Source organism: Rissa tridactyla, chromosome 12 (genome assembly GCF_028500815.1).
Source record: "Rissa tridactyla isolate bRisTri1 chromosome 12, bRisTri1.patW.cur.20221130, whole genome shotgun sequence".
Lineage (NCBI taxonomy): Eukaryota > Metazoa > Chordata > Aves > Charadriiformes > Laridae > Rissa > Rissa tridactyla.
In genome coordinates, this window is record NC_071477.1 from 17,564,712 (window position 1) to 17,586,627 (window position 21,916).

At 55.8% G+C, this 21,916-nt stretch overlaps 2 protein-coding genes across 7 annotated transcripts in view; both read left to right on the plus strand.

The window, feature by feature from the left end:
- The window catches only part of LOC128916768 (fer-1-like protein 4), a 42,752-nt gene extending 32,503 nt beyond the window's left edge, over positions 1–10,249 (plus strand). Inside the window, exons 35-42 of the mRNA XM_054218796.1 lie at positions 708–931; positions 3,013–3,191; positions 4,262–4,347; positions 5,319–5,417; positions 5,714–5,955; positions 7,646–7,914; positions 8,629–8,729; positions 9,187–10,249. Coding sequence (XP_054074771.1) covers positions 708–931; positions 3,013–3,191; positions 4,262–4,347; positions 5,319–5,417; positions 5,714–5,955; positions 7,646–7,914; positions 8,629–8,729; positions 9,187–9,367 — 1,381 coding nt within the window. The 3' untranslated portion in view covers positions 9,368–10,249. The remainder of the gene's footprint in view (positions 1–707; positions 932–3,012; positions 3,192–4,261; positions 4,348–5,318; positions 5,418–5,713; positions 5,956–7,645; positions 7,915–8,628; positions 8,730–9,186) is intronic.
- Positions 10,250–16,343: 6,094 nt separating this feature from the next.
- LOC128916448 (CMP-N-acetylneuraminate-beta-galactosamide-alpha-2,3-sialyltransferase 2-like) lies at positions 16,344–21,510 on the plus strand. 6 transcript variants are annotated; one of them, XM_054218147.1, is made up of 8 exons: positions 16,344–16,439; positions 17,364–18,337; positions 18,518–18,690; positions 19,015–19,205; positions 19,517–19,696; positions 20,086–20,131; positions 20,308–20,427; positions 20,539–21,510. In XM_054218147.1, exons 3-8 carry the CDS (start codon positions 18,622–18,624, stop codon positions 20,704–20,706), a joined length of 774 nt encoding a protein of 257 aa, XP_054074122.1. In that variant the 5' UTR covers positions 16,344–16,439; positions 17,364–18,337; positions 18,518–18,621; the 3' UTR covers positions 20,707–21,510. The 6 variants fall into 6 exon arrangements, with proteins under 6 accessions (XP_054074122.1, XP_054074117.1, XP_054074119.1 ...); XM_054218142.1 differs by having other exon boundaries at positions 17,364–17,451; positions 18,158–18,690; XM_054218144.1 differs by having other exon boundaries at positions 17,364–17,451; positions 18,187–18,690.
- Positions 21,511–21,916: the final 406 nt, after the last annotated feature.

The following is a 21,916-nucleotide window of genomic DNA, read 5'->3' on the forward strand; positions in this document are numbered from 1 at the left end:
CAAGTTTTGGAGGACGAAACTGGCATCCACAGTATTCTTTGAGCAGGCGCCCCACAGATTTGCCACAAGTTGCATGGATAACCGCATCTCCTTTAGGCTCCTACCAGCTTCCTGTGATAGCTCTAATTCCTACTGCAGACCAATATATTTTGCATATAGCAGCAAAAAATTCTTTAATGTTTTCATATTGGTGTTCTGTGAGAAAAGCACTCACTTGACACTGATGTGATTTGGACCTCTTTCAGAAAGTACGGTGCTTTCTCTGGCAGTAGCTAATTCTGTGAGCAGCGAGGCTCATGACATGTTTTCTTTCGGCCTCATTCAGTATGGATTCTTTGGTATCTTTGGCCAGTTTTCTGTGAACTTCTCTTCTCCTACCGCACTATCGGAGAATAATCTGCGGGCATGGAGTTAAGGCCCCAGCACTGTTAAAACCTCTCTCCCGCTTAGGAGCTGCGGCTGGAATTGCTCCTCTTGCTGCTCTGATTCTGTGGGGTGCAAGCCTGGCTCTGCTCGGAGGAGGAGAGCTTGCTAAGCTTTTCACTTTTTAAGCTTTTGTGTCCTTGTGGTTTTTCCAGTGAGAATCTGAGCAAGGATCTGGTGGCATAACCTGTGCTGTAGGGAAGGCAGGGTGTTTCACAGCCTAGGAAAATAAGTCCTCTTGTGTCTAAGCTGAAGATGTTCTCAACGTTCTCCCTTTTATGCAGAAACGGCTACAACATGTGGCGAGATGCTTTCAAGCCCACGCAGATCTTGGATAGTTTATGCAAGAAAAACTCACTCCCTGCAGCAGAGTACAGACGGGAGGAGGTCAAGGTGGACAATAAAATATTCAAGATCCCTCCAGAGGCTTTTCCGGAAGGTACAGAGAGCTTGGAGAACAATGTCTGCTCCCTTAAACAGCTGCCTGTGCTCAGCGGTGCACGTGCTGGTGAGAGGTCTCGGAACCCACAGCTTCTCTTCCCTGAAGTGTCCAGGCTGGCTGCCCCTGCTCTGTACCCTGCATGGCCCAGCCTTCTGGGTCACCACGGGGAGCATCCTTGGTTTCAGAGGATGACGGTGTTGCACTGGGGGAAGATGTGATCCAGGCCATTACGTCCCAAAGTGGCTTCCCAGGCAGTGGGTGGAGCAAAGTAAACCCACCTGCACGGCAGTGATGTGCATGGAGGTTTGATGGCTTGTGCAGCCAGAGAAAGGCGTGGCTTATTCTGGTGGCTGACGCTGGCACAAAGCTGTACCTCCATCTGCTTGTGACCACCACTGGAAAGAGATGGGCATCCTTTCTTTGTTTTTTTTTTTGTGGAGGGGCTTTTTCAGTCTCCTTTCCTTTTTTCAGATGGCTTTGTCCTTCAGGGATGCTCTCTGCTTCTGGTGGCTTTGGGTGCCATGGGTGACTCCCCAGTGCTTCTCACTACTGTTGATTTCCTCCTTGTGGGTGCCTTCTGCTTCTCCTTTGCCCTTTTTCTTTCCTACTCACAGGTATTACAAACCCTGAGCCAGGGCCATGGGTGTCCAAGAACACAGCAACTTTTCATGCCCCCTGCCAGCCGTGACGGAGAACTTCCCTGAGCTCAGGCCTGTCCCTGCTGTGCATGTTCCCTCCAGTGGCCAACACCTGTGCCATTGAATCCAGCCTGGAGGAAAGGACGGAGCACTTGTGGATGGCTGGGTTCTGCAAGGCAATGCTATGTAGCCTGAAGGAAGGATGATTCCTGTGCCCGACCTGCCCAGGGAGGGGGGACCTACATGTATGGCCAACTTTACCATCTGCTCATTTCAGTGCTGCTGTTCCTCAGCTTTCCACTGGCCTCTATGGCTTATGTCATGACGAGGAAAGAAATCCTGCTCAGGAGAGGGCAAGGAGCCCTTTCCTCCTTTTCTCAGGTCACTGGGTACCTGGAAAGGGAGAAACAAAGTGGTCTCCTAGGGTTCCCCTGGGAGCCAGCTCTGGTTCAGTTGTGGCTGTAATTGGTGCCCCGTGAACTTCTGCTGTGCTTGGGGACTGCTTGGGACGGTTTTGGTCTCAGACTGAACCCAGAGATGCTCTCTATAAACCCAGGAGTGGGTGGCTCATTGTGTCCTCGCCTGTTGGTTTCCGCTTTTCTCCCCCGTGGCAGGATTTGGTCTTGAACTGCCATTTGGCTTCACTGTGCCAGAGGAGCCAATTCACAGAGTTAATGAGTTAATTAACAGATAGCACAGCTGTGTGTCACTGTCGAGTGACAAGTGGTGCTTTCCTGGAGCCTGTGGAGTGGCCTCGCGGTACGACATGTAGGTACCAGTGTGATACGTTAGGGCCGTGAGATGCGTTCTTCTTGCCTACTGTTTGGGTGGGTAACAGAGCACGTCCAGTTTTGGAGGACGAAACTGGCATCCACAGTATTCTTTGAGCAGGCGCCCCACAGATTTGCCACAAGTTGCATGGATAACTGCATCTCCTTTAGGCTCCTACCAGCTTCCTGTGATAGCTCTAATTCCTACTGCAGACCAATATATTTTGCATATAGCAGCAAAAAAATCTTTAATGTTTTTGTATTGGTGTTCTGTGAGAAAAGCACTCACTGGACACTGATGTGATTTGGACCTCTTTCAGAAAGTATGGTGCTTTCTCTGGCAGTAGCTAGATCACTGGGATAGATCTAGGGCAAAACCTCTCATCCATGGATCTGTTGGCACTACCACAGGGACGTGGTGACTTAAACTGCCCCAGAGGGTCACATCCTCCTTGGTGTCCCTTGGATCCTTTTCCCAGGGCCATAGTAAATTCTTTTTTGCCCTTTTCCTCTTATTTCTCTTAGTTTGTTTGTCTTCCTGCCTGTGGTTTTCCTCATCACTGCAACGTATGGAACTCATTCCCTTCATTCTCACCCTCCTGCTTCTCCTCCTTTTCTGAGGAGCTGCTTGTTTTTCCCAGTCCATCACCTCTCCTTACTTGTGCCTGTGACTAACATCCTAATGTGGCTCTTGGTGGCCAGATGCCTTCATCTTCTACCTGGCTATGTCCTGCTGCAGAGACGTCTGTGAGGAGCAGTAGAGGAATGGCAGATGAGAACTGGTCGGTGGATGATGAACATAAGGCTTTGTACGTCCTGCAACACTGGGAAGAGATGCCAGGATATGGGTACAAGCTGGTACCAGAGCATGTGGAGATCCGGTCCCTGTACAACCCGGAGAACCCTGGGCTTGCACAGGTGAGATGTGTTTCCTCGTCCAGCCTAGACATTGCTCTGGGGAAGGACCTTCAGGACAGGTCACTCCCAGGCCCTTGGCTGGTCCCTGTTATCCTTTTGTCTCCTCATCGTTGCATGAATCCCATGTGTTTCCCCCTTCCTGGGTGGGTGAGTGGAGCAGTGTCTGTGGATGGCTGGCCCTACTATGAAGTGCGGGCTGTTGGCTTTGGGTGTCCTTTGCTCAGATACACCCCCTGACTTCTCATGGTGCTTCTGAACACCTTTCCTCAAGGCACCTCTGTCCATTGATGTTGTGGTCACAATGCTGGTGGCACAGGGTCCTTCCTGTCTCCTCAGACCATGTAGCCCTGCTCTGACGAGGATGCTGTGTGGGTGGTAAGGGATCTGCTCTGCCTTCTGAGTCCTGCCACCATGCACCACGGTGGATAGTAGTGTCCTTGTGTATCCCTGCCTCTTCCTCTGCTTTGTCCTCTATCACTGCTGCTTTTCTCCCCTGCAAGAGCCCCGTTCTACCCCCTCGGCTTCTCCCTGGGCCGTGACGTAACTGCCGGCTGGAGGAGAAACATTCCTCCTTAATTTTATGCAGTACCGTGATCGGAGCTCAACCATTTCAATGTCCTGCACTGAACATCTCCTGTTCCCTTGGGTACCGGAGGGCTGTAACAAAGCAGAACTCTGAAGTCACTCCGACTTTGGTCAACGTTGGAAATGCACGTGGGGAGAGGAGGGTTAGACCCATCATTTTTTAGTCCTTGGTTATGCTAAAATGTTACAACGTCGTACGCTTCCTGTTAAGACAGAGGGACACGTTTGCCTCTGAAATTAACTCAGTTCAGCTGAAATGGTTTTCCTTGGGAGCAGAGTAGGGAGGGAAATAAGCAACTTCTGGTACTTTTAATTTTTTCCCTGTCTAAAATCCAGTCGTGTGTCACTCTGAAGTGCTGGGGGTGGAGAGAGTCAAGCAGTGGCTTTCTGGTGAGAGCTTTCCTTGCAGGACTCAGCCCTTGCTCCTGGACAAGCTGGAGGGCGGTCTGTCTTTTGAAAGTCTCTCTGCTCTCTTCTCTCACCAGGGCTCCTTGCACATGTGGATTGACATGTTTCCAAATGATGTCCCTGCACCGCCGCCTGTCAATATCAAACCACGACTGCCTGTCAGGTAGCACCCGTGGGAGTGGGGCTGGGAGTGGTGAGCCTGAGTGGATGGTCACTGTCCCTTGTCATGCCTGGCGGGATGTGCCGCAGAGTCCTGCACTGGCTGAGGGCCTGTGCTAGCCTGGCCTGCAGCCCTTCTCTCTGCTTCAGCTCTGGCCATGGGATGGTCTCTTGAGTGTATCAGCACGGGGCGTAAGCGCTTCAGCTGCACAAGTGTTTGCGAAGGGCAGGGTTAAACTCTCTAAGGCTGGACGTGAAGGTGATAGAAACCCAGGTCAGAGCTACTCATCTACTAGCTCTGTTTTGGCTAGTGGACAGATGTCCTCTGGGTGCTTGGAGAAGTGAAGTTGAAGGAGGAGATCAGCTGTTTTCAGTGATCTAACGGGGCTATTAGGTGGAGAGTCCGGATTCTTCTCAGAGGTGCGCATGAAAGGACAAGAGATAATGTCACAAGTTGCAGCAAGGGAAACCCCAACTGAATACAGGGAAAACGTATTCCTAGTGAGAGTGAAGCTACCCTGGGATAGGGAGGGAGTGACCCAGAGAGGTGCTGGGATATCTGTCCTTGGAGATATTAAAAACTCGTGCAGACAAGACCCTGGGCCATCTGATCTGCAATGAGTCTAAAGCAAGAGGTCGGAGCAGAGACTGCAGAGGTCCCTTCCTGCCTAAGCCTTTCTGTGCTCCTATGGCTAAGTCGTGCTGGGTGGGTTTCCCATGCATCAGGGATTTCCTTTGCAAAAGCTGCCTGTTTTGACTGTGGGTGTTTGTCTTGTAGGGTTGTAGCTCCCCAGGAAGGGCGTTGTGCATGGCAGTGAGACTGCTGTGTTGTGCTTGGCCAGAGGAGCTCTGGCAGGGGATCACAGTGCTAGGAGGATTCAAGTTGTCCTACTGTGCCCGTGTGGGCTTGACCTGCCCTCCCAGGCACCAGGGGTGAGAGCGTGTGTCTCACTCACCCCTGTGTCCTTCCCACAGCTATGAGCTGCGTGTTATTATCTGGAACACGGATGATGTGATCCTTGATGATGTCAACCCAATAACGGGAGAGCCTTCCAGCGATATCTACGTGAAAAGGTTTGATGGGAGCCAGAGGGAGGCCAGACCCTGGCTGTCCTGCTCCCTGCCCTACACCCTCACTGCCTCCTCTCAACCTCTGCTTCTCCCTGCCTCAGCATGAGGTGCCCCACTCCAGTCCCCTTGCTGTACCACCAAAGATGTTGGTCAGGTGTTGGTCCGGTTTGGCTCTTTGACTCTTCCTTTCCCGCTACCCCATGGGGTTCAGCCCCTCCATCCGTCTGCTCTGCCTTTGGGGCTGGCTGACAAGGGGTGGGGGTTGCTTTTGAAACTGAATTTCTGAGTTTTTCCTGCAGCTGGATAAAGGGTCTTGACCACGACAAGCAGGAGACGGATGTTCACTTTAACTCCTTGACTGGGGAGGGCAATTTCAACTGGAGGTTCATCTTCCGCTTCAACTATCTCCCAACTGAGAAGGAGATCACCTACAAGAAGAAGGACTCTGTCTTCTCTATGGAGGAATCAGAGTTTCGGGAACCAGCTGTTCTGGTCCTCCAGGTGTGGGATTACGACAGGATTTCAGCTAATGACTTTCTAGGTATGGTGTAACCTGCTGGAAGTTGGGCGACCTGTCCCTCACCTTGCTGGAGTGTTATGGCATTTCTCCCAGGGCCCAACTTTCTGAGGAAGGACACCAGGAGCATCAGATCAAGTTCTTCAGCTCAGCAATCACCTGGTCTGGTTTTTCACATGTGAGCTATAGGCTGAGCATGGAGATACACACCTCTCCTACACAGACACATTGAGCTTGCGTGCTTGTCCCAGGAGCTTGCTGTCCTTTTTTAGGGCTTGTCACACCACAGGACTTCCAGGTTCTGCTTCCTCACAAGCTTTCTGATAAACTTGCTGGGCATGCAGCAGGGCCTGGTGCTGAAGCTGGGCTGGTGGTGATTCCACCCATGCTACGCTAGCACAAACACTGCTGCTTCTGTCCTGCTTCTGCTGTCATCCCCGTGTTTGTAGCACTCTGTTCAGTTGTCCCTCCCTTCTTCATCTTTGGCCTCCCCATTAAAAAGCAGCCCCTTTGCCCTGCTGTCTCTTGGGCAGGATAAAGCTGTCTTTATTCATCAACTTTCCATGCTATATTTAAAGGGCTTTACCTCCATGAGGCACTTCCAATGGTGATTGGTTCAGCTGTGTTACTCGGGCACTGAAGAAAGTGTTAGATGGCAATCCTAACAATTCCTGGCATGTACAATCTTGGAAATTTCTAGGCAGGAAGGGCTTCTGCAGTCTTTATTGCAACCTTGATCTCCAAGCAGGGCTAGATGCAACCTAGGTCAGGTTGCTCAGGGCCTTGTCTGGGTGAGTTTTGAGTATCTCCAAGGATGGAGATCCCAGCACCCTTCTGGACCCCTTTTCCTGGCTGCACCATTCTCATAATTCTCAATTTTTTTTACTTGCAGCGGCTTACGTGCTTTCATCATCCAATTCTGAGAAGAGTCTAGCTCCATCTGCTCTATAGCTTCCTTTAGGCTATGAGAGAGGCAGTAAGATCTCTCCCTTGACCTCCCTTCTCTGGGCTGAACATGCATGGGTCTCTCGACCCATCCTGCTATGGCACGTACTCTAGCCTTGACCGTCTCAGCCACTGCGCTCTCTCTAGTTAGTTGACACCTTTCTTGTGTTGGGCCCCCAGAACTGGTCACTGTATCCAGATGCACCTCACCGGAGCTGAGCATATTGGCTATGCTTTTGCCAATACGAACCAGTACGTGGTAAGACTGATTTGCTGCAAGGGCTCAGTGCAAAAGTGGGACAGAAGCTCCTTCCAAGGAGGACCAGGGCACGAGGCCAAGCAGGGAAATGAACCGAGGCTGTTTCAGATGTAAGACAGATTTGAAACCTTTAAAGAGTTTCTCAGATCTTATGATTTTTACTGACGTTTGCAGGAATAAGAGGGGAAGAGGAGCTTGGACATGTGAGGAGAGCAGGGTGGGACATGGTAAAGGAGTGAAAATAACCCACCGTACCACACGCAAACCAAATTGGCCACATCAGAGATGAGACAAGACCTGTGGCTTCTGCTTCTTAGTCTCTAACTCTTTCTTGTGCTGAGGTTCAAGTTCTCCACCTATAAATGTGCAGGACTCTGCTAGATCATCGCAGCAGCTGGGACCCACTCGTGGCGGTGGGAGCATGTCTGAGGCAGAAACCCTCAGTGTGGGGCTTTATTGGGGCTGACCTCAGGATTTCGCCGTGAGCTCTCCTCTTCACTGTGCCTGCAGGTTCCATCGAGCTGAAGCTGCATGACATGGTGCGGGCAGCCAAGAGCTCAGAGCATTGCACTGTCAGGATGGCCAAGGAGAATGCAACACCTCGCTTCTCCATCTTCCGAAACAAGCGCATGAGGGGTTGGTGGCCCTTCATCAAACTTAAAGAACAAGAAGATGAGGAGAGGGAGGACAAGCAGAAGAAGAAGAAGAAGTTGAGAAGCTCAGTCAAACCAGAGGACGTGGAGTTCACAGACCCCAGTGGGAACAAGTACCTCCTGACGGTAAGGCAGGGTGTTGGCACAGGTGAGCAGAGAGACAGTGTTTTGCCTCTGCCTTGACATGGCAACCTGTTCTGTGTGCACATAATCTGCAGAGGCAGCAATGACCCAGCTGCCCAGGACTTTGCGCAGGGTCCTGGAGACTTGTCCCATCGGCTGCAAATCCAGCACTTCATCTACTGAGAAGTGCCAGCTGCGGTGGCGTGCAGGGGGTGTCCAACGTCATGTCTTCCCTCTGAGCTTCCCATAGAGCTCGGTGAGGGGACCAAAGCAAGAGGCACATGGCTCTCCATCAACCGGACAGGACAGTTGCAAAAGCTTGTCCTAGGGTCTCTGCCTACCCCAGACAGGCAAGTGCCAGCTCTCTCGGGGCAGACTCGCTGCTGATGGTCCTGCTAGTGGACCATTGTTTGTCGCCAAGGGTGAGTTTTGCTCAGTGCCAGGGTGGGAGGCTGCAGACAGATCCAAATAGCTGGGAAGTGTGTTGCAATACTGTGTCTTGTCTCCAGAACAGTTAACTTCTGGCCAGGCCACAGTTTCCGCTGGCTGCTGAGGTGAGAGGCTCTGTAGCTAATGCCCGGAGGGAAAAGATAGTTGCACTGAGCGTCTGCAAGTGGAACTGGGAGAAAAATGCTCAGTCCTGGCAGGGCGTGTGGTCAGCAGGCTGGTCTGAGAAGCAGCACATGCGGCTGCGGCTCAGACATGTTCCCCTTCCAGGGTAAGGTGGAAGCGGAGTTCCAGCTGCTGACTGTGGAGGAGGCTGAGAAGAGTCCTGTTGGTTTGGGTCGAAAAGAGCCTGAACCCTTGGAAAAGCCCAAGTGAGTATCTGTACCTTTACCATGGATGGACAGTGCTGGGGACAGGGAGCATCTTCTTGTCAGGAGCTGAGAGCAATCAATGAGGCCCTCGGCGGTGGGGTCTGCAGAACTGGGGCTGCTGGGGCTTCCCAGAGCATCCAGCAGGACTTGTGACTGCAGGATCTGGCTGATCTCGGTGAGGTAGCTATGCCCTAAGATTTCTTGTACAAAAAGGGCAGCTCTGGTTTAACCGTGTGAACGCACCTGTTGGCCACATGGGTGCAGAACAGCTCTGCGAGGGCTGTCGTGAGGCTCAGGTCCTGTTGTCTCCAGCGCTTTCACAGGCCCCTAGGCTGATCCTGTCTGGAAGCAGCAGGAAGAGCACCCTATGAGGGTGGCAGGGGACCAAAGCAGAAGGGACACCGTGCTGCTCTGTGGGTTGAGCCTGTGCTCATCTGTTCTTCCCTTCCTGTTCCAGCCGCCCAAAAACTTCTTTCAACTGGCTTGTGAATCCCATGAAGACCTTTGTGTTCTTTATCTGGAAGCGGTACAAGAAATACATCATTGTGCTGTTCGTTGTCGCTGTTCTGACCATCTTCCTGGTTCTTTTGATCTACACCATGCCTGGATACATCAGCGAGAAGATCATCAATGGATAAATGCTTTACAGCACAGGACTACTCAAAGACAGGGGTGATTGAAGGATTTGAGACTGGACCAGAAAGTTTAAGGAAATCCTGCAGGTGCAGAGGCAACCTTCAGAGTGAGAGACTTGCAGAAGCGGCCTCTCTTTGGGGAGTCACATTTCACGCTAAGTACCCATGAGATGCTAAGAAACCAAGGAACCAGCCTACCAAATACGGGAAACTCCTTGAAGGACAGTTACAAGTTTGGGGGAAAAAAAATTTTTCTTTGTGGGACTGGGAAAACAGGATCTGCTGGGGCTGTCCCCACGGACAGGGCAGCTGAAACCAGCTCTTGCCATTGGGAGTGATTCTGGCAGCGATGGGGACATACAGAGCCATCCATGGCCCAGCTTGACAGCACTTGGTACTTCCCAGGCCTTTGCCTGAGGAGTTCAAAACACGTCGTACAGGGGGAAGGCAGGTCTGGTGTATGGTGCCGGTGGAGGCAGGACCTGGAAGACCTTTGAATAGGGCCACCCAGGGAGAAGGATGACAGAGCCAAGGTAGCCACAAACTTCCTGCTATGTCAAGAGCACGGGAACAGCTCCTGGAGTTTAAATCATCTCTGGATGTGGTAGCACTCCCCAGGACACAGACTTTCTGGTTGTCACTCCTTACAAAGCTGCTTAACAGCTTCTCCTGGGTGTGCTGGGTTGGATTCAAGCTTGCTTCAAACTTCATTTTGGCTCTTCATTTCTGCAGGAATAAAAGCTCCTTGGCTGCTCTCTCCCATGCTGCTTGTGTTTTGGGGCTGCTTTCTGGAGCTGAGGGGCCAGGCTGCTGCAGGCGGTCCTCGCTGATGCCCCTTCGCCCTTCCTCCCGGATGGCACACTGCTGGGACGTCAGCACGGGGTCGTCAGCATGAAATCAGTATTGTGGTGTTGGGCCGGTGTAAATTAAATGAATCTGATTCTCAACATGGTCTCTGGTGCCCCAGGGTTGTTGTTTTCTGCACAGACAAGCCCTGACGTGATCTGATCTCAGGCGGAGGTCCTTCACCTCGGGTTTTGGCAGAACAGATGCCTTCTGAGGGGTCTCATTCTGGTGCAGAAGATGATGGTCAGAGGGACCGTTGCGTTTCTAAAGAAATTAACTGACGGCATGTTTTTATAGTGAAGATGGTTGCCTGATTGTCTTTTAGATGGGGCAGGAATAGAGCAAGTTTTGGGGAGAAAACTAGCTGGGCAGGCAGGTAAGGAGCAGGTGAGGACTCTGGCTGGACCTGAAGGCAGGTGCGAGTGTCCGGCAGACATGGTGCTCCCCCAGGGGGGCTGGAGTTCAGCCGCTGGGTGGGGGCCCCAGAATGGCAAAGGGGGGAGCCCTCTCTCCCCTCAGGAGTCCCTTGGGCCACTGCTGGCAGCGGCATGACCCCAGCCCTCCGCCTCTGCCCAGCCCCAGTGTGACCATGGCTCCTGCCAGCAGTTCCCCTTCCTGGCGCCACCTCGGCGTGGCACCGTGGCGGCCCTCGTCTCAGTGTGCGACTTCGTGCGGCCGGCACAGGAGGACATCGGCTCACCCACTACCTCTGCCTTCACCAGCCGCGTGGGCTGTTGCAAGGCCGCTGCCGAGAGCCGGGAGGAGGTGAGCAGGGGTGGGGAGCCATGGGGGGTGCGTTCTGAGGGGCTGGGGGGGCCATCCCCATATCGCGGTCTGCACCGTATCGTTTGTGACCGAGGGTGGAGAGTGGTGCAAGAGTCTTTGGGTGTTTGTAAAACACTCAAAGCAAAGATTTGGTGAAGGCTTGTGGTGAGCTGTGGTGGCTGGGTGACAGGCATCGGTCGGTGGGGACAAGAGCAGAGAGGGAGGGGTGTGTGTGGGAAGGCTGTGCCTTGTGCTGGGCTCACACCACATGGTAAAGAGGGGACAGAACCCTTCAACCAGACAAGCATCAAACTAAAAGCCTAACAAAAAAATGAAAGGAAGTTCTTGGGGGTTAACTCTTGAGTTAAGCTGTGGGATGTTTGGAAGCCAAATGATTGAGCGGTTCCAAAAATTCACAAAGCCGGGGTGAGAGCTGGCTGCTGAGCGCAGCGTCCAATGCAAAACTTATTTGGGCCAAATGACTTTGTCTTCTGACTGATGGCAAAAGCCAGAAGACCCTGATAGGTGTTGTCAGTCGCAGCGCAGGGGGGGAAGGGGCTGTTGCATGCGGCTGGGACACGAGGGACCGAGCAGCAGAGCTCGATGCCCTGGGGAGGCTGTGAGTGAGGTCAAGATCAGCTCAGTGGAGGGCCCAGGCTTCCCGTTAAGAGCATCTCACTGCCCACCTAGACCCACCTTAGGGCTTAGCCAAAAACTTTGGCCAATGTAGTGTCACCATCATGCTGGCCTGTTCCTGGGCAAATCGAGGTCCTGTCCCTCTGTGGAAAATATCTGTGAGATGTTACCACTATGGTGGGCCTTTCCATGTGGTGGTCCAGAGAGCTGCGAGCCTCTTGGTGCCTCCTCCTGCTAAATGTGCTGGGAGCAACCAAACCGCACTACCGCCATGTCAGCGCTCTCTCGTTATGTTGTAGTTCCAGCAGACGAGGGGACGGCGTGCGGGACGTTGTCACAGCCCCCTCTGTGGGCTGTGCCTGCTGCTCTCCTGTGGATCATTTTGTCAGTGGTGGTGACTGGGGTTTTTTTTTTTTTCTTCTTGCTCCTCAGGCCTCTGCAGACCAGGACTTGCTCAGGAGCCTCTGGGTATGGGGTCATTTCCTTGTGTTGCTTAATTTTCAACTGTTACTTTATGTTGCACCCCCAGCAAAGCTAAAACTTCAGTCCTGTAAAACAGAGCTGCCACGTCAGGAAGCCGTGGTTAGAGAGAAACCCTGTGGAACTTATTGATGTTTAATAAGGCCAAGTGCCAGGTCCTGCATTTCGGTCACAACAACCCCAAGCAGCGCTACAGGCTTGGGGCAGAGTGGCTGGAAAGCTGCCCGGCAGAAAAGGACCTGGGGGTGCTGGTGGTCGGCCAGCTTAACATGAGCCAGCAGTGTGCCCAGGTGGCCAAGAAGGCCAACAGCATTCTGGCTTGTATCAGGAATAGCGTGGCCAGCAGGAGCAGGGAAGTGATGGTGCCCCTGTACTGGGCACTGGTGAGGCCTCACCTCGAGTGCTGTGTCCAGTTCTGGGCCCCTCTGTACAAGAGGGACATTGAGGTGCTGGAGCGTGTCCAGAGGAGAGCTACCAGGCTGGGGAGGGGTCTGGAGACCAGGGCATGTGAGGAGAGGCTGAGGGAGCTGGGCATGTTCAGCTTGGAGAAGAGGAGGCTGAGGGGAGACCACATTGCCCTCTACAACTCCCTGAAAGGAGGGTGCAGAGAGGTGGGGGTTGGCCTCTTCTCCCAGGGGAATAATGACAGGACCAGAGGAAATGGTCTGAAGCTGTGGCAGGGGAGGTTTAGATTAGATATTAGGAAGAATTACTTTACTGGAAGAGTGGTCAGGCACTGGAACAGCCTGCCCAGGGAGGGGGTTGAGTCACCATCCCTAGAGGTGTTTAAGAAACGTCGAGATGTGGCACTTCAGGGCATGCTCTAGTGGCAGAGACTGTAGGTTGTTTGGTTGGACTCAATGATCTTAAGGGTCCTTTCCAACCATGAAGATTCTGTGAAATAAACTTTCTGTAATGCATTTCTCACGTTAGGCCTGTGAGCAGAGAAAAGAAGATAACTGCCCACATGTTCATGTCCGTTCTCCCCTGGAGCTTGACCCCAGGAATGCTGCTCCGTGCCAGCTTGCTGCTGACCCCTGATCCGTTCTTGCTCTGTGTTTAGCTCCCTGGGGGGCATATCCACCATTCCTTACCAGCTCGTCCATCTTTGCTGAGGACACAAGAAGCAGGAGGAGCCCACCCCTGCCTCTGAGCATCCAGCACAAGGACGCGTCCTCAGAGCCAGCGCCTTGGGTACCGCTCGGCCCTGAGCAGCCCAGCCCCACTGGCCCGGCTTCAGGTAACGAAAGGACAGGTCCAGGAGGAGCAAGGAGCCAGACCGTGCTGGTGGGAAGGACCTGCTGGGAAGTCTGCAGTCTGGCACCAGCACGAGGTCAGGTTGGCCGTGTTTTGTCTGGCCGAGCCTTGCTCGTGGATCAGACCCACAGCGCCTCTTGCTTGGGTGCAGGGCTGGGAGAGCTGCGGCATGGGACGGCGTGCCCCCAGCTGAGCACGGAGGGGACTCCCCTGGCTTTTAAACGCCAGTGCCCCTAGAGCAGGATTATTCTGGGGTTTGCTGGGCTGTTGGAGGCGATGAATTCGGAGAAAGGAATGAATGTCCCGTCCCCATCCCCCCAGTCCCCATCTTTCAGGCATTGTATTTGTTTCCACGGGTGACCTGTGGCAGAAGGATGCCCCTCTCTCCACACCCAGGCAGGGTGACAGGCTAGGGGCTAAGTTAACGGCTTGCACAACACAACCCTTTGACAAAGGGGTGAATGCTGCCAGGAGCAGCCCTGGGTGCTCTGGGACAGAGGTCTGGCCAGCTGGAGCCTCCGGGTGCCTCTAGGAAGTAGCCTCATCCCAGCAGAGGTCAGGAGCGTGGGGGGATGGAGGACGGTAAGTGCATGAGCCGTGGCAGCTGCGTCCTTCCCCTGGTGCTGGCAGCTCTAGGTGCACCTTGGGGCTGCACAGCTCATCTCCCCCATCCTGGTAACACGCTTCTCAGCCCGGCCTCCACTTTATGTCCTTCTGCTTCCTGGCCACATCCCCTTCTGCTGCTGCCGCTCTCCACCCTGTCCCCAGCCCGTCCCCTTTCCAATTCCCAGACCACACTGCACTGTGTTGCCTGACAATGGGGAGTTGCTGTTGCCCACCTTGATGAAAGGTGGGAGGAGGTGACCAGCCTGATTGTGTCATAGATGCCCTGAAAGCCACGGACTCCTTGTGCACGCCTGGCCACAGCGAAGTGGGACAGCCTGGCCCGTACCGATCCCTCCAGGAGCCAAATCCATGTTCTGGCCGTGCATGGGATGTTTCACCTCCTCTTCCTCGCGGGAGCACTATGGTAGCTGGCCAGTGTCCACGATCAGCTCAGCTCAGCTCCCACATCTTCCCAAAACCGCTATTGGTTTGAACTGAGCTGGAGTCGGTCTCTGTAACTTCTCCCCGCCAGCACTTCTGCTGTGACTCCCTGGTGTCGGCATCTCCCTGCTAAGTGCTGCGAAGGCTACAAAATCCCTATAAGGCCCCACTGCCTTTTGAGGGAAGCCTTCTTTATGATTTCAGGTTGTTGGCAGGTCAGGGTATGGTTTTGGACAAGGACAAGGGTACAGCGTCCACACTGTCCCTGCCTTTCCATGCTCCAGGGGACACCTTTCTGCCCGAGGACACTATGCAGAGGCAGAGCCCTTTCATTGGGTTGACCTCGGGTTGCCTGGTCTTGGGGTTGTGCTGAGCAGCACCGCTGACTCCTCGCACAGAGCTGCCCTGGGAGAACTGGCTCCCCCGGCAGCGCAGCTGCACGTGCCACAGTCCCGGGGCAGAGGAGCAGGTGCCTCTGGAAGGATGCTACAGCACGAGGAAGTGGCTTCTGGATCTCTGTCCCACCCAAACTCCCAGAAGGTGACCTGCCACCTCTGCCCTCCCTCCGTGCAGGAAACCTCCCAGTCTCTTACCCTTGCTCCTTACGTCTTTCCAGGGCCTTTGGGATCAAGACGCTAGGGATATTTTAGTTTGTGTCTGGCAAAGCTGAGGAGGCCTGAGCGTGCTCTGTCCTCCTCGCAGAACAGACTGCTGCTCCACGTGCTGCTCTCTCTGACTGGGAAGATGAGCTGACTTTCCGCCCCGGTGAGGTCACCGTGGTGTCTGAAAAGCAGGACTGCAACTGGTGGGTGAGCGAGCCCGCGCGTGCTGACCGGCACTGGGATGCGCGTGGTCCCCTCTCCACCCGCCTCTTGCCTCTGTCCCGTGACTGTTGCACCTGTTGTCGTCGCCTGCTCTGCATCAGTCTCTCCATCTTCCACCTTTCCCTTGGCAACGAAAGGCAGCTGTTATGGGCCCAGTTCCTCATCCAGTTCCTCATCCCCCTGCATGCCCCTATGCCACGCTCACCAGTCCCCTTCCTTCCTTTCTCCCCACAGAAAGGGGTGGATTGAAGGACGGCCTCACAGGAAGGGTGTCTTCCTGGCTTCCTTCCTTCACATGCTCAATAAGTAGGAGATGCTTCAATTCGAGAAGGAAGAGCTGATCAGCTGCTTAAAATGCATTCCCCCGAGCTCCCGTCTGCATCGAGGTGCCAGGGATGACTGGGCTGGGAGCACCAGCTCGCCTGGTCCTGCTTCCCTCGCCTCTGCTGCCGGACCACCCCTGTCCCCCCAGCCCGCTCCTCCTGTGAGCCGACAGCAGTGCCGGGCTCTCCCTTGGCCAGGCAAAGGGAGAAACCGCAGCAACCTACGTGCTCCACAGACGTGCTCCTGCCCCGTTCCTCACGCAGGACTCGGCCTCCTCACAGGCATCGGAGCAGAGGGCTGACCTCCCCTTGGATAAAATTACTCACAATTCAGCTCGCATGGCTTTTCTCCGCTGGCGGTGTTTTTCCAGTTGCCGAGGCACATTTCACAGCCTTCATCTGTCCTCTCCGAGCCAAAATCCCATCCAGGTGAGCAAAATGAAAACCAGCTGGTGGTGTGATGGATGCATGAGGCCGTCGAGACCTCCACGTTGCTGGTGTCACTGTCAGCAGACGTCGAGCCCATGCAGCAGGACCTGCAGTGGCAGGAGGCAGCTTCTCCCACCCTCAGAGGAACATTTTAATGATGGATTTCCTGATTCAGCCCTGGGACCGTGGCCAGGGCATCCGACTCCAGCGGGACCACTGGCTGCCGTGGTGCTGGGCTGCAGGGGAGGTCTGTGCTGGGATGCCAGGGTGGTGGGCACTGCCAGAGGAGGGACGGCAGCCCCGACCTCGCTGCGCCCCTTGCTGTGAGGTCTCTTCTCCCCCACGTCATGGTGCAACACTTCCTCTTCCCGTGGCGGTTGTTGCAGCTCGTAATGCGCACTGGGGGGCCACTGAGCCTGGGGGTGTCGTCTTTGCCTGGCTGTGCTCGGCAGCGCTTCCTCCAAGGAGGTGAGGGGCCCCCAGGGGCTGGGGACCAGGGGTTCGTGGCACTAGGAGGGCCTCTTTCCTGGCAGTGGGGCTGGGGAGCTCCCGGAGGTGCCCCTTGGGGCTGAGCGGGGACAGGGACAGGGCTGTGGCCTCTGGGTGCGGCTCAATGCCGCAGCTGCATGTTTGCGCTGCGGTGGCTTGCGGCTGATGGCACTGGGCTGGGGAAACCTCAAAGCAAGGGCTCCTCTGGGCACGGGGCACCCCTGGTCGTCCGAGCCACCACGGAGGGTGCAGGCGGAGAGGTCCTGTCTGTGGAGGCAGGGGCTGGACGTGGGCGCAGGCAGGGAGATGGGACTGCTTGACCCTGCCTGTCCACAGCCCTGCCCTCCCCGGCAACAGGCAACTGCAAAAAGCTTCACGGAATATTTGCTGTGATGCCTGAGTCCCCTGGCACCGGGCTAAATGGTGCTGCGGGTGCCGACCGTGTGGCCCCCAGCCGGCTGGTTCCCCTCTGTGGGCTGAGGCTTAGCGACCCCCAAGGCTCTAGGAGTGCCTGAACCAGCCCCGGGGGAACTGCTGGCTCCTGGCCTGACCAGCATGTTGGATAGACGCTTTTTGCCTCCGTCGTGGCAAACGCTTGTGGCTGCTGCAAAGGAGGGCAAACTGCTAAGCCACAGGGACCCACGGCTGCCAACAGGGAGAGTGGTGGGGGCCTGTAGGGTGAAGAGCTGGCGTTCCATGGCCGCTTCCTGCTGGGGACCACACACTTCTGCGTTTCCGGCATGTTGGTGGTGGTTTGTTTGTGCTTCCCTTCAAAGAAGAGAGAACGGCTCAGCTGCTTTTTCAAAGGGCAGGCTTGGGGGGGAGCATCACCCACTGGGGCCACCTGGAATTGTCCAAACCTCCCCCCCCCCCCGCCATCTCTCGTCTCTGCTCATTGCTCAGACCCCCGGGAGCAGCAGTTTTGCTGCCAGGCGTGCGTCCTGTGAGGAGTTGGATTTGAGCGTAGCTGGTTGGATACCACAGCGAGCAGGTACGTCCACGCTGCAGGAGCCGCGGAAAATGGTTAATGTGGTGAAACGAAGCCGGTGCTCACCCACGGCCCCACGTCGGCACCTGGGAGACTGGGGGGAAGCATGGGGTCCTCCTGTGAGGACAGGAGGGGTTTTTCTCTCCTTCACCTTTCTCAGTACAGAGGGGACTCCCCAGCCCGAACCTGCTGCTTCTGACCCTGGCGTGGAGGTTGCCCACCCATCCCTGCTCCTCGCTCTCGCCTTGGCCCACGGGAGCCAGGTCCAAGGACGCTGAGCGCTTTGTGAACTCCCTGAGGACTAGAAAACCCTTTCCCCTCTGATTTTAGGTTCATACGAGCCCTTTTAGATGGGGAAAAGAAATGTCACTTAAATACGAGTTAAAGAAAGGTTCCCGCGCGCAGCCAGCCATTAGTACCTCCTGCTGCTTCCTCCTGGCAATGACTCAGTGCCCTTGGAGCTGCAAAACCCCAGGGCTGCCGTGGGGAGAGCGTCTCGCCGGCTGCACGGCGCCCGCGTGGGCTCGGCGGGGAGGCCAAGGGGTTCCTCTGCCCTGTGGCTGCTGGGCAGCACTGGCGTGCCCGGGAGCGGGGGGCGGCAGGGCTCGAGGCCGGCAGAGGAGCTGCTTTGCCGGTGAGCCGCCACCAGGCAGCTGGAGCTTGGCTTACGGCCAGGATGATGGCACTTTGCCGCTTGTTTGCGGGTCAGCTTCCAGACCCTAAAAGTGTTGCGGGCAGGGAGCAGCTCCTCGTACAGCACGTGCCGTCAGCCGGCCCCGCCAGGACCGAGGTAACGGCGGCAGCGCCAGAAGCAGAGCACAGCCGTAAAGCCATTGAACCGTTTGAAAAGGAAACACACACCGGGCTCTTTCAGGTCCCTGCAGAGCGGGTGAGAGCAGACAAGGGCTGTCCCAGGAGTCGGGGCAGGGAGGGCGTGGTGCCACTGCCGTGGGGCCCTGTGACATCTCGCTGCACGTGGCATAAGGGATGCTGTGCCAGAGGCACGTGCAGGTGGTGCTGGCCCTGTGCCTGCTGCTGGTCCTGTGGCAATGTCTCCGAGCCCCCACAGATGGCCTCAGCCCCTTCCCTTGGGCTCCCTCCCTCCTTGTGAGCCCGGCTGCCCGCTGCACCGCCAGTGCCAACAGCTCCACGTGGTTCAACACCCGCTACGACATGGCCGTGGGGCCTCTGCTGACGGGCACAGCCCATGAGCTCTCCTCCGATGTGGTCCAGTGGTGGCTGGTGAGTGGCGGCATGGGCACGAGCTCATGGCTCTTCCCAGGCTCCTCAAATCCGTTTGCAGTGGGGCAGGGCCGAGGTCAAGTTGGACAGATGCAATGGGGCACGGAGGGGGTGCAGGGACCACAGCCCTCCCTTCCTCCCCCTTCGTTTTGGCTGTCCCACAACCTTTCCCAAATATCCCATCAGGATTTTCTGTACCTTTCCCAGGGCTCTGCTGGGAGGAGTGGGGCTCCGTCCCCCTTTGGGGGTACTGTTGGGGGGGGTGGGTGGTGGTGGTGCAGAGACTGGGGCTGATGCTGCGTGTCACTGCCCTTGCTCCCCCAGACCCTGCAGGGTCCCCGAAATGGCATCCAGCTCCAGGCCATAATTCAGCAGCTCTTCAGCGTCCTCCCGGCCCCGACGGGCAGCGTGTGGCACCCATCTCGCTGCAGGACTTGTGCGGTTGTGGGGAACTCGGGGCGGCTGACGGGGTCTGGCCACGGGCTGCGGATCGACGCACATGACTGGGTGCTGAGGTGGGTGACCCAAAGGGGCTCGAAGGGCGCCTCCCTGTCTCCCCAGGACCTTGGCATGTCCCAGCCCCTGGCCACCCTGTGAAATTTGCCAACACAGGCCCTGCAAGGGCGAGCGGCTGGGGGTGGTGAGCTGCTGGCCCTGCTCCCTGGAGCCTCCCCCCGACCCTGGGGCACACACCAGCCCTGTGTTGCCCATGTCCCCTGTGCTGCTGGCCAGGGTCACCTCATGGCCTTGACCAGTGGGACCGGCAGCCTGCAACCAGCAGGGCGTGCGCCTTCAGTCTGGGCTGTGCTTTCCTGCTGTCCCCTAGGATGAACAGAGCAAAGATTGCTGGCTTTGAGCAGGATGTCGGCATGAGAACAACCCATCACTTCATGTACCCGGAGAGTGCCGTGGACCTGGGGCCTGGTGTCCACCTTGTCCTTGTCCCCTTCAAGCCCCTGGACTTGCAGTGGGTGGCCAGTGCCTTCTCCACCGGAGAGCTCACGCAGTGCGTACGCTTCAGGGGCCAGCATCCCTTGTGCTGGAGACCCTGGGGATCGCACAGGGTGGCACTGGGGACCTGGGTGCCTCACTGGAGCCCTAGCATCATGGTCTCAGTGGGACGAAGGGCTCCTGGGCAAGGGCCCTGCCATAGCTCTGCACTGCAGCTTGAGGAAGGGGGTGGGCATGGTGGCTGTCCCCACTGTGGGGCCACGGGCTTGATGTGTCTCTTCCCAGAGCCAGGCCAGGTGCTGCTGCTGGGGCAGCCCAAGGGTCTGATGGTGCCATGAGGCCAGGTGCCGCCCTCTGCAAAGCGTCTGCCTCCAAAGGAGAGGCCCCAGCAGCAGGAGTGCTCATGATGAGCCCATGCTCATTGTCCTCCTCTGGCTTTTGCAGCACATACGCGAGAGTGAAACAGTTCATCAAAGCTGACAGAAACAAGGTAAGGCCTCGGCGGGCTCCAGCGCCTCCTGGGCTCCTCTGTGCGGAGACCAGGCGTGTTTTTCAGTGGGATGTGGGCAGAGCCGGCGAGCAGGAGGGCTGGTGGCTGCACTGGTGGCAGGGGCTGGCCATTCGCAGCGACGTGAGCAGCTGACGGACCTTCCGCTCCCTGCTCAGGTACTGATCCTGAGCCCAGCTTTCCTCAAGTACATCCACGAGAAGTGGACGCAGCGTCGCGGGCGCTACCCCTCCACTGGCTTCACAGCCCTGCTCTTCGCCTTGCATGCCTGCCAGCAGGTGAGCACGGTCAGCAGGACGGGGCACTGCCGCCGCACCACCGCTTGTCCGCGCGCTCCCCAGGCTCACCGAGCGCCTACGCAGTGATGGCTCTTGCTGGCATGTGCACAGGTCTCCGTGTTCGGTTTCGGAGCAGACAGTGAAGGGAACTGGCACCACTACTGGGAGAAAAACCGCTGGTCCGGAGCCTTTCGCAGGACGAGGGTCCACGACGCTGATGTTGAATTCAGCCTCATCGAGAGACTGGCAGCTGAAGGCAGGATTTCATTCTACAAATGATGTCTCCCCAGGAAACTGAAGCCGGGCTGTCAGTGCAAGAAGCAGCGGCCCCCCCACACTGCTGTCAGCTGCCCTCAGCTCTTTAGCTTGCTTCTCCCCCGGCAGCGCACACGCCCTGGCTCACAGACCCCGCGATTCCCAGCGTCTTGCTGCTGCTTCTGCTGGTCCAACCAGCTGGACACTGTGGGGGCCAGGAGGTGACACGCTCCCGCGGCACCAGGGCCGTTGCATTTGGCTGGACACGGGGTGGACGTGGCTCTGCCCACGCTAGCTGGGAGAGAGGAAGGGGAGATGGTGTGGCCGGAGGTGGGGGTGGAACCCGTGAGCTGCCGCGCACTGTCCCTGGGGTGGCTGTGAAGCTGTTAGGTACCAGCAGCAGGAGGTGACGGCAGCCGCTCAAACGTGGCTGGCTGCATGTCGGAGCTGATATTTCCACCCGCTGGCAGCTTCTGCGGGAGGTCTGCAGTTGTTCTTTGGGCAGGCGGAGAGGGGCAGCTTCCCTTCCTGTCTTTTTATAACTAAGGAAAAATTTTACAAGTTGTATCAAAGAAGAAAGGGAAAAAATCAAGCATGCTAAGTCAGAAGATGACAGAATCAAGCACAACTGAAATGATCTTATGTTGAATAAACATTGAAAACACACATGAATCTATTATTAACATTCGCTTTACTTTTTGAGCCCTTCCTGCTTTGAAAAGACAGCACAATCTCAGCCCCACGCTGCACGACAAGACATAGACCCTGCAGCCTTCGCGTCCCAAAGGTTTTCTCCTCCAGAGCAGAGTTCGCAGCATCTCTTTTCCTCCTTTCCATCGCAAACATGAACATCCTCAAATCAGACTCAGCTTTTCCATAGCCATTAGTGACTCGGTCTTTCAGTCTACTAAAAGCACCAGATCTCTCCTACTCAAAAGCTCCCGTTTTGTAGCAGAAGCTTCTATTACTTCACTATTAGCTTCATTCATTTCCTACCTCTCCAGGTAGGATCTCCCTTTCTTGATATCTTCTCTTTCTCTTCTCAATTATACCCAGTTTGCCACAATGAGTACAAGTCTTGCACTTACCCGTCCCTTCACCTTCTCTCTGTTTTCTCTAGGTGCCAAGCAGCACTCTGGGCCACGCTCTCCAATGCTTTTCTGAGGTTTCTTATCAAAGCCTAGCAATTAGCTGGCAATTGTTTAATTGTGGGTTAAACTCTTGCTATCTTAGT